Genomic DNA, 15,577 nt, shown 5'->3' with positions numbered 1-15,577 from the left:
AACTTATTTTCCTGCTACTATGTGGCTCTAGAGCAAATCAAGAAAGGAATCAAGATTTGGACTGCAATGATAAATGCCCAATTTATTTACTTCTGTGACAAGAAGCAGTGCCATTGATCTCATATTGATTTTTTTTTTTTTTTTTTTTTTTTTTTTTTTTTTTTTTTTTAGCATTTCATAAGTTGCGAAACATTTATATTCCCAGCATTTTCAGCCGTGGGTTCTCATAAGTCTAACAGTGACAGTGGAGATAATACTTTGACAGTCTGGTGGTGATTACACTCAGAACTTGCTCACAAAGGAAGTATTACATGAAATATTCTCCCATCTCAGAGACAGCCAGAACAAATACTTTTGTTGGTAGCTCGAATGACACACAGAATATGACAAAACAGACCAACAACACTTCTTTTCTCCCTTCCTGTTTCTTTTTATGTGCATTTAAACAGTAGCATAATACCCTGCTTGCTAGACATTGTCCCAATTTAACATTCCTTTTATGTCCATGCTCTCCAGTTTGTTTAGAGTGCATAGAGGAAAACTATTATAAGCGACTCTTGAAATAATCATACAAAAGACAAGGATACTTTATCGTTGGAGCAGATAGTAATAGCTACTGCCAGATGGTAGAAAAACAACATTGTAGCTAATATTTGTCCCTAATACTTTGTCCAAATAGCTCTAATAAAAAGCATGTTTTTATTAGAGATATTTCTAATTGTCAAAAAATGTTAAAGGGTTGTAACTTGCAAAATCTTGTAATATTCAGTAAAAGAATCCACCAAAATTTTAGCAGAAGTTTTCTACATGAAAACATGTTGCATACAAGAATGACAAAAACATTTCTGAGCAGATTTTCATCCACTGCGATTTTACCAACTTGTCTAGTACAATTGACATTTAATGTTCAAGAGTTGGAGTACTCTTCAGTCTCCAGCTGTTGGCCAAACTCAAAAACTGTATTTTATTTTATTTATTTTTTGTTGGGAATACAACAGCAACACACAGGTAAAGTGCTGTCCTGCTGCAAAAAAGCCATTTTATAAAGTGGAAGAAAAAGGAGGAAAATAAAAGAAGTCCATAGAACATCACCAAACAGAATGACATTTTCTCTGTGTTAGGACTTTGTCAACAGACGTGATCTTTAAATCAAAGAAAAGATTCATAATGGTTATAAGTATGAATTAAAGTCACTTGTTAACTTCTGAAGTAGTAGATGATATAATTATACTGGTATTGTGGATGAAAAGCCAATTAGACCATGATGTCAAAATCTATGTTTACACAGCTTCTCTGCAAAATGTTTAATCTGGCAGTGAACAGCTTTAGGAGGCATCTGAAGCAGAGAATCCCCAAAGATTAGTAAGAAAATGAGCTGACTCTGTAAATTCGAAGTGCAAGGTGTTTGGGACCTTTCTGTTTGGTCAAACTTTATTAGATGAGGGAAATATGTTCACCAAAACTACTGGTTGGGGAGTTTTTTTTTCTGGGAAATTGATTTTAGCTATCACTTCTTCTAGCAGAAGAAAGCTTTTATGTGCATAAAATTTGGCTTTGCAGTTTTAATTTTCTTTATTACCATGTTTTATCTTTTGTTTGCATTGTTTTCACTTTTGTCTACTTTCATTGAGTTCTTTTTGTTGCACAAATTGTGGATGGTTTAGTACTTTTCTATCAAGCTAAGATAATTTATCTCAGACATTTCATAGGAAGGAAGTGATCCTACCGTAAGAGCTAATCCTTTATGATTAAATATCATCATATTTTTCATCTCTACTTAGTACCTTTAAACATCTCATCATGGCTGTCTGGAAAAAGTCAAAGGATCAAGAGCAATATTGCTCTTAATATTTAAATTCATGGCACATGAATAAAGAGTAAATAGAAAACACAGTCATAACTCATTTCAGTACATTTTCTAGAAACTTTTCTTAGTGTCCAATCTTTGTCATTTTTCTTTCCTTTTTTCAGTGCTGTGTTATTTGGTTAATTACATCCTCTGTGGATAGAAGGTACCAAACTTTAAAGCCCTTATCAGCTTTTATAGGTTATGTATAGTCAAGTAAAAGCTAAAGAGCAAACATGCTCATTAAAATCTCAAGAAGTTCAAGGATAAATCAACTGCAGCAAATATTATACGTAATACCTTTTGTTGCTATGTCTAATGCAACATGAAATAGTCTCGGTCTGCAGTATGCTGTTTCCACCTTTTCCTGTATAAAATTATCATTTGTGAAAGAATTCAGATATATATTTATGTTGCTTTAGCCTTCTCTCTGGCAGCCACTTTTAATAGCTAACCCAGCACTTAGGACACTAATCCTCTAAGATTAATTATTTGTTCTCAAACCAAACCAACTATTTAACCAGCAATGTTTCGTATTACCGGTCGTTGCTTTTTAGCCTTGATTTTGCAATGAGTAATGACTCCGAATTGATACATTCTTCTGCCGTTGTTGGAAAATGACAAATGTCAGATGATAAACTGCGAGATTGCGTGAGGGAACTTCTCTGTCATGTGGGTTTTATTCAACAAATGGATTTCCAATTTCACTGGACGTTCAATCCTCCATGCCCTCAGGCACACTGTAAACACAAGTGGCTGGGAAGTGCCTTATCAGGCAGGTTGAAGCCATTTGTTAGTTGGTATAGTTTTTTGTTGCTGGAGGCTGTAATACCTTCCTGAAAAGCTAAATCGCTCTCACTGCATCTCAACGCTTCTGCCACCCAAAGCACCGAAAACATGTAATTTTCTTTGATTTAGGCTGAGTGCGAATGGAACCCAGTGTCTTTTAATGGAGCGAGAGAAACGAATTCTTCCTCTGATCTCTGTTTTGGGTGTCATTTTGCTTGGCAGTTAGGAGAAGGAACCATCTTTTAATGAGACCTGAATCTAATATTATCTCTATTAACTCAAGGATTATACTCAATCAAATCACAAATGTGAGGTAAAAACGTGACATTGCTGGTTTGTAGGATCATATTTCTCTGGAGAGAGAGGTGCATTTAAAAGGGCAATTTAGCTTCAAATGCAATCTGTGTGCTGTAGTATTAAACAGGCTCTTCATTTCTTTTCCAATACCTTTTTAGCTTTTTGTTGTAAAATTTGAAATGAAGTCTCTTACTTTTTTTTTTCTCTCCTATTTTCTGTAATGATCCTCCAATTGGGAAAAGCAGCAGTGTGATATTATATGTTCATCATATACAGCCTGTACTGAGTTCATATTGCTTCTGATAATAATTCTGCTGAAGTATGGCTGAATGATCACGGCTGTCCCTGGCTGCTGCTTTCAAGAGGTGGGAGATCAGTGTAGAGAGTGGGCTGCATGTTGTTTATATTTATATTCGACTGATCTGTGAATCGATATTTCCGATCCAGGTACAGATATGTTTATATGTGTGGGTTATTGCACAACAGGAAAAACAATTAAATGTTTTTAATTTTCAAAATATTGATATGAATCTTTCATAAATTATGCATGATTTTACTATGTGTTTTATTATTGCGCAAGGGACATTTAATGAAGGTCAAAGTCCAATGAGGGTAATTAATCCATAGAAAAGATGAAACTGCATCCTATTTTTCTTATTCATCATTGCTTTTAGTTATTAATTTGGTTTAGGAGCTTCTAAATTAACTGGGATTATGAGGTACTTAATTTGGTTTCAGATATTATTCAGATATATTTTGGATCATCAATTTCTTCTAAAGTTTTTTGGAGGGGCAAATGTCCTTTAAATGACCATTAGGGGGCAGGATTGATCTTTGGAATGAATCTAACCAAATTAACAATATCTTTCTATATTATTATAATGCTAAAATTATGAAATTTCTTTATTAAAAATATGTGAGTCATCAAGCAATGTAGTATTACACATTTTGGATTTGACTTTGGCATACCAGGATGGAGGCAATATTACAATGAAGCCTTTCCCTCAACAGTCCTGAGGCTGCTGATCATTTAGGATTTCTGAGGATTCAAGAAAATCACACTTAGATCATTTTGAAGAGGCATAGGCTGGGAATTAGTTTGTAATTCAGGAAAGGCTTTAGAAACATGTCTTTTTCAGTAATCTTTTTAAAATGATCCTGATTTAGTTCAAATCTGTTAAGGATCTGTTAACAGCTTTGCGGGGATTTAATTTAGTCATCAACAATGTTTTTAACATATTCATAGTTTCTTTCAGAAGAGCACATTTTCAGAGCTTACAAGCATCATAAAACCAAAGCTCAGAGTCCATCTTTGGAAGTTACATGAGCGCGGTGCTGCATCTCGTTGTCATGGGAATTAAAAACTGCAGATTAGCAGAGTTTATCTAGTTTGCTCAGCAGCTAGTTTTTGCTCATCGAGCAAATAGAAAGCTGACAGATGTTACACAAAACTACAGGCTCATTTGTCATATTCATTGCTTTCTCAAACAAAACAGTTATCATACCAAGATAATAGGACTCACAATATGTTTATGAGGTTCCTAAGCAATGAAGAAGGAATAAACATCTCAGTGGGTGAGGGTGAAGAGGGAAAAATCTAATATCATAATAAAATGAGCTGCATCGTTTGATAGTTTGATGTTGTGCAATATTGTGAAAATTAGTTTTATTTTTTGCCAACCAAAAATAAAACTATGCATGTTGCAGATCATGCTGGAATGATAAAACATATTGGAAATGCAGAAGTGCTGCAAGAAAATAAAATGATATCTTCGATGTATGTGATTTTCCTTTTGCTCAACAGGATGTGCTGAACAACCTGGGCTCCTCAGAACTGGATGAAGATGACCTCATGTTGGACCTGGACCTCTCAGATGATCAGCGACATCGACATGGTAACGTCTTCCCTGCTACCTTCATGTAGCTACACATTCTGTGAAAAGCAACAAAACTCCCACAACAGAATTCAGTCGCCAAGATCAATTTTCATTCTCTTGCTTTTATTTATATTTTCCACATTTTCTCATGTTTTATCTACCCAGATTTTCTTAGTCCATCTGCCTTGATTCACCTCTTGTTTGCACTTGTGGTTTCTCCCTCACTATCTTTTTATTAGACTGTATCTATTCCCTCACTTTAAAACATGACACCAGTATTTTTATTCCAACCAACATGCATCAACAACTTTGATCCAGTCAGCTCATTTGCAGCAATTTTTCTCCTTTGTTGTTTTGGCATTTCAGTCAGAGGAGAGTTATTTATCCTGCCGTACCTCAGTGTGGCAAAGACTGCCAAACTATAACGTCATATTAAAATGTTATTATATTGAATGAGTGCAGTGAGTTGCTATGACCATACCAGAGCATACTATGTGGAGTAACTTAAATAAATATCTCATTCATCAGATGTGGTGAAGTAAACTGATTCCCTGTTTGAAAGCATTAGTGTTAATTACAGAAACATTACAGTAAATGGGCAATTTAGCAAGCTATTGTAAATACTGCCATAACTGATTATGTAACTGATTATCACCTGCAAATGTTTGCTTGATGAAAACATTTTTCATTCTCTCCGTAGACTAAATTTAGGCTTGGGGGTCACTCTCCCTTGTTTGTTTTTAAGGTTACAGAGAAGCTGCACAACTAATGGTTGATGCATCAAATTAAAACTTTGAGCCATGATTGATTCTGTAAAATCAGACAAACTCTCTTTAAGACATAGTTTGACACCTATCGAACATGTCATGCTATTTTTTATCAGTTTATTTTTTCATTACTTATTTATCTTTATTTTTGTTTATATTGTTTACTTATTATTTTATCTACTGTCACTTTGTTCTTAAATCATGCATTGATTTATTTTGTCATGTATTTCTTCATTGCATTTTCTTGCCTGTTTATTTCTTTGTCCTTTTCTTGCAATAAAATGAACTAAAATAAAAATATCTCAGTAAATAAAAACAATTTATTAAATAAATACATGGTATGAAAAAAATGAGAACAAAATAAATAATGAAATAAAAAAGGAAACTGATAAATGAATACATAAAAAGATTGGAAATTCAACTGAAAATTCAAAATGGTAGTTAAAATGTTAAATTATTAGTTTTGAAAATGCTAAAAAAAAAAGTGAATTTTTGTTACACTATATGGTCGAATAAGTTGGAAAAATTATTATATTTTGGATGGAATATTTTTCACATGAATTGCTTTGTCAAGCCGTTTATTTATCCCTATGCTTTTTCTATGTCAGGATCCACCTCTAGATAATTAAATGATTTGTCTGATAGCCTGATTCACAACTGGTGTTCGTAAACAATTGGACAGTTGTACCTTATGAAGTGGCAGGTGAGCACATGTCACAATTTGACAAAAGCTAATTTGCTGGAATGTCACTGAATGCCTGCTGATCAACTGATCGTGTGCGTCTTGTTATGTCATCGACCCAAATGGACAGAAGGCAGAGTTCCAAAATCTTTGAATGTTTACAAAACTTTATTAAAATTAAGATTAAAATGGAAACCTCAGCTCTAGTAAACCAGATTGTGATGCTTTCTTGAGTGTTTTCAGAGGCAGGCTGGGTTTGGCTAAACCCCCAGTGCACTCACACCAAACACACACACACACACACACACACACACATATATAATGAAGGCGTCTCTACAGGCACCGGCTGATGCAGAGCTAAAGGAGGCACCATCATTAATACATACTAGCGCACAAGCGTGGATGCTTAGTCATTAGACCTAATGGTTTGCAGACTGTAGCATGAAATTAAAGGTTTGATGAATTGTTCTCATAAAATCAAGGGACTAAGATTTTGTGCTTGCTATAAAAGGGTAGGATTCTTCTACATAATCAAAGTGAGCCATTTAAAGACACACACTCAAACACACACTGCTTTCAGACAGTGGTCTACCCCATCTCAAACACTCATAAACACACACGGTCGCAAATGAATACACACCTGTCCCACAGGGCCGCACATGCACACGCCTACACACTCTTATTGGTGCTTCACATTTTTACTTCTCTCATGTGGCCTGTTGAGGGCCTTTATTAAAAAGAAAGCTGTTTCACTGCAATTTATGGCCAACTGAGTTCAGCAGCCATGGACGGACAGATGGACCTTTGCAAAGACTGGAAGAAATGCAAACTCTTGTGCTTTTCCTCTACTTTACTCTTTTCTTCCTCGCACCCATCTTAACAATAGACCAATGGTTCTGTTAAAAACACTGCATGTCATTAGAAATCTGTGAATCTTGCTTACTGATACATTTTCCAGTTTTTTGTTTGCTTCACTAATATATATAACTTAATCCTTCTGTTATGTTGCGGGTGTTTAAAAGTAACTTTATTTTTTTTAAATAGTTGGAAGTATTTTTTTTGTATGAAACTTTTTCTATTTGTCTTAATAGGTACATTCTACATATGTAGATGTAAATGTGTAAAATTTGTTCATTTTACACATTTGCAACTCCCCCTCGTCTACTTTTTACATAGATACTGCTCGGGTCAATTTGACCCAGCAGTCAAGTTGAAGGGTAAAAAAAGATAAAAAAAAATGTCCAATTTTATATGCAGCTATCAACCATGTTTCACCCCACATACCACACCACACACCACACCACACCACACCCACACGCATGCACACGCGCACACACACGAACCCATTTTCTTACTATTCTCTTTACTTCACTAGGAACCTGCAAGAAAGCAGTGGGCAAACTCCACCCACACTGAGTGGACACTCAGCAGAAGTGTGGTGAAACATAAATAGTCTCTGCATGACTCATTTATCATGATTTTAATCAGTGGGTCAATTTGACAAAGAACAGTACACATGTTTCAAGTTCAATTATAAAGATTACCCATTGGAAAAAAAAAGTAATATAAAAAAATTTACAAAAGATAAATTTCAAGGAAATTATTGTTTTTTGTGTTTAGGGTTTTTTTCAGTGGACATAAAAATGAGTCGTCATTAATCCTTTATTTGTGAGAAATAATAATAAAAAAACATTATTGCACAAATATTGACTGAAATGGTTAGTATTGGAGTTAGTAATCAGATACAAAAATGTTTTGGAGGAATTTTTTGGTTTCTGACACTATTGCATGATTAGACACTCCACGGGTCAAATTGACCCACAAACGTTATTGCTGTACCTCAGAAATGAACATAACAGGAGGGTAGAGCTGAAAAATGTAATGATTGTGTCTGTTTATGTTGATAGTGTCCAGAGAAGACTCAAGTCAGTCCCTAACATCCTGCCTCAACCTGCTTCCTTCTCCCTTGGATCCACCTGGAGATCGCTTGGCAGGGAAAGAAAACGTTCAGAGGTAAATTTGTATTTTGGGAATAAATACATCCGGCTGCTTTGCATATTTCTTACAAAGTAGAAAAAAATACAAAAGTACCATGTGTTAAACTTTGAAAGTTTTACAAGTGCAGATAATTTGAGCAGAGATGTCTTGCATTTTGAGACGGCAAGCGCAGCAGTTGCAAAAAAAAAAAAAAAAAAATGTCTTTGATGTGTTTTTAATAAACAACAACTTGAACTGAACAGAAAATAAAAATGAGTAGGCCTTTGATATTATAAGTAATCCTAGGAATGTTTTTTTTATTATTTTACTCACTAAAAATTCAGAGTGTAGCGCCTTATTTCTTAAAGTATGTTTACCCTTTTAATATTTTCACCTATTATTCCGCATAATCACAACTGTGAATGCATGATTGTGAAATAGGAAGAAAACTACCTCTTTACTGCAAGTCCAGGTGTTTATTCATCTGTTTCCTTCTCTCTCTATATTAGTATCATCAGAATATAGTTTTGCTTCATTTAACAATAAAGGGCTGAACAGTACATTTCAAATATATTTTAATCGCAATATCAGTGTGTGTAATATTCATGTTTCAAAGGGCTGCTTGGAGAGCAATAATTGTTGGCTATTATATTCCAAGTGTTGTGAGCTTGCAATTTTGATGCTAATGTAATATTTAGCCAGTTGGACAGAGTCTGTAGGCAGCAGATGCTCACACTGGACTCAAACATTGCCCAGAATGCTGAAGGTCACTGAGTTATGGATGCACAGATGAAAAAGAGACAAGGAGTAGGCATATATTACAACAGATGATGCCATTGCAATATTTACCTCATTTTCTTTCACAAGATTTTCCGATATCATGCAGCCATATCTGAAGGTTTTCTTCTTGGTTGTCCTGGAAGCTCTAACCATCTTCCCATCAGCTCTGGCAGACTTCCCTGAAGTCTTTCTGAAGAAAAGCATCCCCACTATTGCCAGTATGTTTCATGGTGTGTTCAGGGTTTTAGTGTTTCACTACACATTGCGTTATACATACAGGCCAGAAAGGTAGCCTTTTGGTCTTATCTGTCTGGAGCACCCTCTCCACATGTTGGCGGTGTTTCCTATGTGGCTTGTTGAAAACTGCAAAGGGGAATTCTTTTGGCTAGGTGACCAGCCAGGTCTGTGTAGGTTTGCCATACTTATTTTCAGAAGATGGATTGAAAAGTTCTCTGTGAGATGTTCAAAACTTGGGATATTATTTCAAAACCTATCTCTGCTTTAAGCTTCTCCACAACTTAATTTGTGACCTGCCAGGATGTTTTTTGGTCTTATTTTTTACTTTGTATGTTCTCTAATATTCTCTAGCAAACCTCTGAGGCCTTCATAGACAGAGATTAAATTACCCACGGACACACTGAGTTCCCCAATTAGGTCAATTCTGAGACCAGTTTGGCTGTTTTTATACAAATTGCATAAAATGTGAAAAGTTGTGCAAATACCGATCTCCTCCGGCCCACAAACATACACACTAACAGAATGTAAAGGGAACCAGAGGTTCGAATCAAATGTTGTGATTTAGGATAATTTTTTTCCTCAATCTTAAAGACTGCGTCAGTGGTAAAATCAGAAGTGATAAATTAAATATTCTTTTCCACTTGCAACCATCTTTCTCTTGTTATTTTGCTGTGATTTACAGGCACCATTTGTATATGTGAAAGCGCTTCTGTTATTTGTCCGAGTGCATTATTATTAGCATCAATCGACTGAATGTACAGGATTTAGCTGCGGAGCAACAGCGACTCTGGATTGCTCCTCTCATTTTGTCTCCAAAGCAAAATGTACCAAGAGAAGGGACAAAATGGAGGAGACAATTAATCAGCTTGGCAACAAGTGGGGCCTTTGCTAACACGATTCAAAAAGGTTAAATAGTGAAATAATCAAAAACAGAATTACGATGTTGCATCACAATATGTGCATAAGAAATAATTGCAGAGTAAACCTCCTGGATTATAATAGCCCTGATCATGCCATCTGTTACTGAATAGTATTATGTTCATGGCATAACAGAACAATAGCCACTGACACAAAAAGACGGGCCATGGTCTGGTGTTGGCTGACAATGCTCAGCTTCCAGCTGGAGCATGCTGCATGAAGCAGGCCTATTTTTATATAATCACACTCTGCAAAATACAGCTTCATTTCTGTAGACCTGGGAAGCAATTTAATTTATTACTTTTTAATTTATTTAAGATAACATAAAAATGGAAGGGCATTGCTTATTCCATGAACTCTTCTTCTTTGCTATTTTGCATAAATGTGTGACGTGCTTAATGCTTTTTCACCTCCTTTGAGATGAAACAGAAAAGGTGAAGGCTGAATAAATAAATAAATTCCCCCAGAATAAATATGCAGGTTGTCTCCGTTCTCTTCCATTTCTTTTCTAAAAGGCCATACAAGGGTAGAGTCCTAAAGAGAACATTTAGGCTTTGTGTTTGTACATATGAGTGCCACTGTCAGAGACTGTTTCTTGCGTATGTGATTTGATTTGGCCACTTAGCTTTTCTCAGAGCTTAAAGTCTGGATGCATCTTTTTCATAACACACGGTTGCTTTTCTCCGAGCGTACACACACACACACACACACACACACACGTACAGAGCTACTCTGTGGATGAGGCTTATTTGGTTTTATGGAGCCAGTGGGTAATAAAAGGTTGTATCACCAGTGGTGTCTGGTGGTCTATCTGACAAGCCTGCACTGATTATTACTTTACCTTTCATTGTTCTTCTCTCTGCTCGCTAGTTGAATTTATTTTGCTCCTGCTGGTGGCACCCATTGAGTAAATATACAGTTCCTGTCGAAACATGCTTACTCCAGAACAAACTGTGAAAGACTGTCTTTGTTTTTCAGAGAGATTGGTCAGCTTGTGTAAGTGGATTGAAGTACATTTTGAAAGATTTATACTGTACAGAGAGACTCAGGACAGACCAAGGCCTCTGCTTTCTGATTTTTGTTTGCACTTGTTGAAAATTTTAGTGAACAGAGTTTCTCCCTGTCTAGACGGTGTCAGTGAATCATCCAGGTAACGTTTTCAACCCACCTAAGCTATTTGTCAAGCACTTCATTTGTTGCTTTATTTATACTGATGCTTCACTCGTCTTTAAAAGCAGCTCCAGAGATGCATTTGTGCCCGCACATACTTTATTTCTGCTTTCATAAGAGATTCAGGCTAAAATGTCTGTCAGCAAAAAAGCACTTTTTTGTCAGCTTGATTGGATTATACGTGCCAGGGTTGGGTGATATGGACTTACGTTTTTTTATCACAATATTGATAATGAATATTTTTGCTGTAATATATGACTGTATGCAGTGATACCACATAAACCTCCACATAAGCACAAATAACTCTTAGAAATAGAGCTCATCAGTTATCAGCAAGGATACAATTATATACTATAATGAGAAAAAAAAATCTTTTATGGATACATTACATTGTAGCCAGAAAACAATAACAATAACCAGGTTATTGTGTGTTGTGGATTTCTGCCCATGTCTCTCCTAAAAATTAGATCTGGATCTCAATGGGGTTTCACCTGGTGAAATAAAATAAAACTATTATGTATAGCTACTGTTTAGTACATTAACAGCCTTTTTACACCTTTCAAATAAAACCAAGGTCATGCTGTGTGTGAAAAAAAGCAACAGAAGACATATTTGGTACAGTTTCTGGCTTAAAGGTAGAGCGACTGCCCCATATATGGAAACTGTTAGTCCTCAATGTAGCTGTTCCAGCTGTGTTTCTGACTCTGGGATCTTTGCTGCATGTCTTCCTCATTCTCTATAAGCCCATTCTCTGTTTAGCTCTGCAAATAAATCCCACTAGTGCCAGAAAAATCTTTTAAAATAGAAGAAAACATTTATTTGATCAACATCTTTTGAAACACAACAATCAGTTTTCTTGCTGGGCTTAAGAATTTTGAGAAACAATTTAGTGAAACAAAAATGTTTCCTTTCTCACCAGCCTCCAGCAGTGAAGGCCACCACAAATTTAAGTTTTATTCTGTTCCTGTCAGATGTGTTCATGAGTATGCTGTTCAAAGCCCAACCCTACTGAGTGCATGCTGTTCAGCCTAAAAAATTAATTCTAGTTTATTGACTTCAGATCATGCAACATTTTATCATTATTTGTTCTTGAAAAAGTAAAATATTTAAACCATTAAAATGTCAATAAGAATTTGTGTTTTCCAAAAACTTGTGGAAACAGATTAGTATTTGTTAATGTGGACTTTCTGATTGAATCAAAAATAAGTTGCTTTTAATATGAAGATTAAACTAAAACATTAAATTATTGTCCTTATTACTAGAAATAGCGGCCCCTCTCTATGTTCATTCTACTTGTTAAAATGATTGTTAAAGTTGCTTTTAAGCAATTTTAACTGTTAAGCAACTTTAACAATAGATGCTTTTAAGATTATCAGGAAGCAAATTTCTAAATTTAAGTTGCCAAGGCACACTACCAATGAGAAGATGTAGAATGAGGATCATTTAGTGATTGAATGTGAAAATACATTGAATTTCCTAATGAATGGAAGAGGAAGTGCAATAAGCCAGAAATCGATTTGTTGCTAATTTAGGAGGGTGAGAGGCTATTTAAATTCAGTTTCATTATAAAAGTTTTTTGAAACCAGTTTTTTTTATCAGCCAGCGTTATCCCAACTTTTAAATCAGAAGGTGCATCTCTGTCTGTTGATTACACCTTTTCTTGCCCAAGGCAAGTAGTCCAAGTCAAATCTTGAACCTTGGAAACGTGAATCTGAATTAGGATGTTAGTCTGTAGAGAGGAAATTTAAGTCAAGTCTCGAGTCTTTAAAGGTGGAGTCTGTCAGGTTAACGCTTGAGTCTTTAGAGTGAAACTCTAAGTAGAATTGAAAACATGTGTTTAATCTGCACAGCTCAAGTCCAGTCTCATGTCTTTAGAGCATGAGATTAAGTCAAGTCTCGGTTAATAAGAGTGTGACTTTAGGACAAGTCTGGTGGAAATCTAAGTCGTTAAAAGTCTTTGTTTTCTCAGTGTCATTTTATTCTCAGGTTCATGTAGCGCTCAAGCATTTTTGCATAAAAGATAGGATTATCTACAGTAACCATTCCAACCATGGCGGTCAAACAACAGTAAACCCTGACAAATCCATTTAACAACAAAATGAATGTCTTACTGCAGGTGTAGGAAAATATTTAAACGAGCTACGAAAATGTTGCAAATTGATTCCACAGTGGTGTTAAATACTAATAAGCATAATTCTGTGGACATAAGATTTAGAAAATTTGTTGCAGAGGTGACGAAGAGTCATTAAAGTTTTCGGACAGATTTGACAAGCCTTCATTACCTCTGTGACAGCTGCTGTTAAATGCCCATGAGAAAATGGGTGAAAATTAGTGTTTCTTACTGGCTGAGGCGCAGCTGCTGGCAGGTGTTAATTTCTCACCATTTTAGTTCAGCATCTTAACTGATTTCTGCTAACAAAACATTTTCACACAAATTTTGTTGGAAATTTTACTAAGGCAGTGTCTAGAAGCCAAAGCTGGAAGAGGGGAGAAAGGCGAAATGTGTTTGCCCAGGGCTCCCTCTATCTTTTTCACTGTCTTCCTTTTCCTCCAAGTCTCTTTTGCTCTTTGTCTCAGGTTCCACATTCCCTCGAGGGGACATTGATTTGCTGCAGGCAGAGTAAGCTCCCTTCCTCTCGTACTCAAGAAAACACAAACACGCTCACACACACATAAAGTGTTTTTCCTGTCTCTTCAGAGGACGGTGCACAGATTTAATATAATTTTTCTGAGAGTTCACCTAAAACTCTTCCTTACATAATCCGTCCCGAAAATAAAACTTCTTGTTTAAAACCAATGATTTGTATCATTGGGACTTCAGGGGCGTTGTGCTAAAAAAAGAAGCCGATCTGCACATTGTGTTTGAGTAAACAGATTCCTGTCCCCACAACACAATACAAGCGAGTCCACAAACACACCTGTCAGTCAGTCAGCTTGTCCAGAGAGAGTATTGGCTGCAGGAGACCGACAGACAGACTGCACTGAACATCTGCTGTAAGCTCACAAATGAAAATGCACAGTCTTGCATGCATACATCTGTTTAACAGTTGATGGTTGGATGATTCTGTTGTCAGGTATTTCGTTTTCTGTCTTGAGATACAAGTATTACTTCTGTAAAACCGTGGCATTAAATCTATACATGTTGAATCTAAATTGCGTCTTTGCTCAGATGAAAAGGAATGCAAAACGCGGGAGAAGATTTTAGTTAAACTGGGAATAATGGAGATCCTGGATTATAAAGGTGCATCTCAATCATTCAGAACATCAAAAAGTTGATTTATTTTGTTAATTTTGTTTAAAAAAAAGTGAGACTTGTATTTATTCATTCCATGCAGAGTGATTTTTAACAATTGTGGCTTACTACTAATGAAAGCACAAAATTAAGTTTCTCAGAAAAGTAGGATATTACACAAGTTAAAAAAACTGCTCATAAGTGTTGCAGAATTTCCCAACACAATAAGGTGATGACTGTACTGATTTGACACTTAACCAGTGGACAATTATTGACATCCTACACAAGGAGGGTATGCTACAACAGGGCATTGCTAAAGACAGCAACTATTCAGAGTGTTGTGTGTCAACATTAATGGAAAGTTTACAGGAAGGAAAAAAGTGTGATCAAAATTTCAGTTTGTTGACTTGATTATAGTAAGTACATACTGCGTGTGCAGTATGTACACTGCATACGCTGCAGTGTACATACTATTCAGCAGGTCAATATTAGAATGTCAGAGGAAATGTTTCCACAGCTCACAGTGTGGATCACTGGAGAAATGGTACGCTATGACAATTTTTATTCACAAAAGAAATGATAGATTGTTGCAGCTCTAGATGGCTTCACTGTTATCTACATGTGTTAATTCAAAACCTCACAGTACATTCGCTAAGAAGAGACTAACTGAATAAAGAGGAGAACAACTCAGTTATTCGGCAGATTTGGTTTTGATTTATCTTACAAACCTATCTTGTACAAATATTCAGATAGTGAAAACAGCCAGCTTAATGAAATCCGAATGAGCTACATCTTGAAACAATGCAGATGGCATCAGTTATATGACAGATTAATAAGAAGGATTTAGTTTTATTTGCTTTTACTAAATAAAGCTTTCCTTTTTATGCTTGTATCTGAAATGGCAACGGCTCCTCCTGACAACAATAACTGTTTCCCAGTACCTGAAGGAAGGCACATCAGACCAGTGAATATTTCGGTGATGTATCTTTAATGCCTGTGTTGCAT

At 35.8% G+C, this 15,577-nt stretch overlaps 1 protein-coding gene across 7 annotated transcripts in view; it reads left to right on the top strand.

The window, feature by feature from the left end:
* Positions 1 to 15,577, top strand: part of ccser1 (coiled-coil serine-rich protein 1) — a 135,523-nt gene that overhangs the window by 14,444 nt on the left and 105,502 nt on the right. For all 7 annotated transcript variants that reach the window (XM_044111488.1, XM_044111486.1, XM_044111487.1 and 4 more), the window contains 2 exons: positions 4,737 to 4,827; positions 8,166 to 8,271. In XM_044111488.1, coding sequence (XP_043967423.1) covers positions 4,737 to 4,827; positions 8,166 to 8,271 — 197 coding nt within the window. The remainder of the gene's footprint in view (positions 1 to 4,736; positions 4,828 to 8,165; positions 8,272 to 15,577) is intronic.

Source organism: Gambusia affinis, linkage group LG03, assembly GCF_019740435.1.
Source record: "Gambusia affinis linkage group LG03, SWU_Gaff_1.0, whole genome shotgun sequence".
Lineage (NCBI taxonomy): Eukaryota > Metazoa > Chordata > Actinopteri > Cyprinodontiformes > Poeciliidae > Gambusia > Gambusia affinis.
The sequence above is the reverse complement of the archived record's forward strand: the minus strand, read 5'-3'. Positions and strand labels throughout refer to the sequence as shown.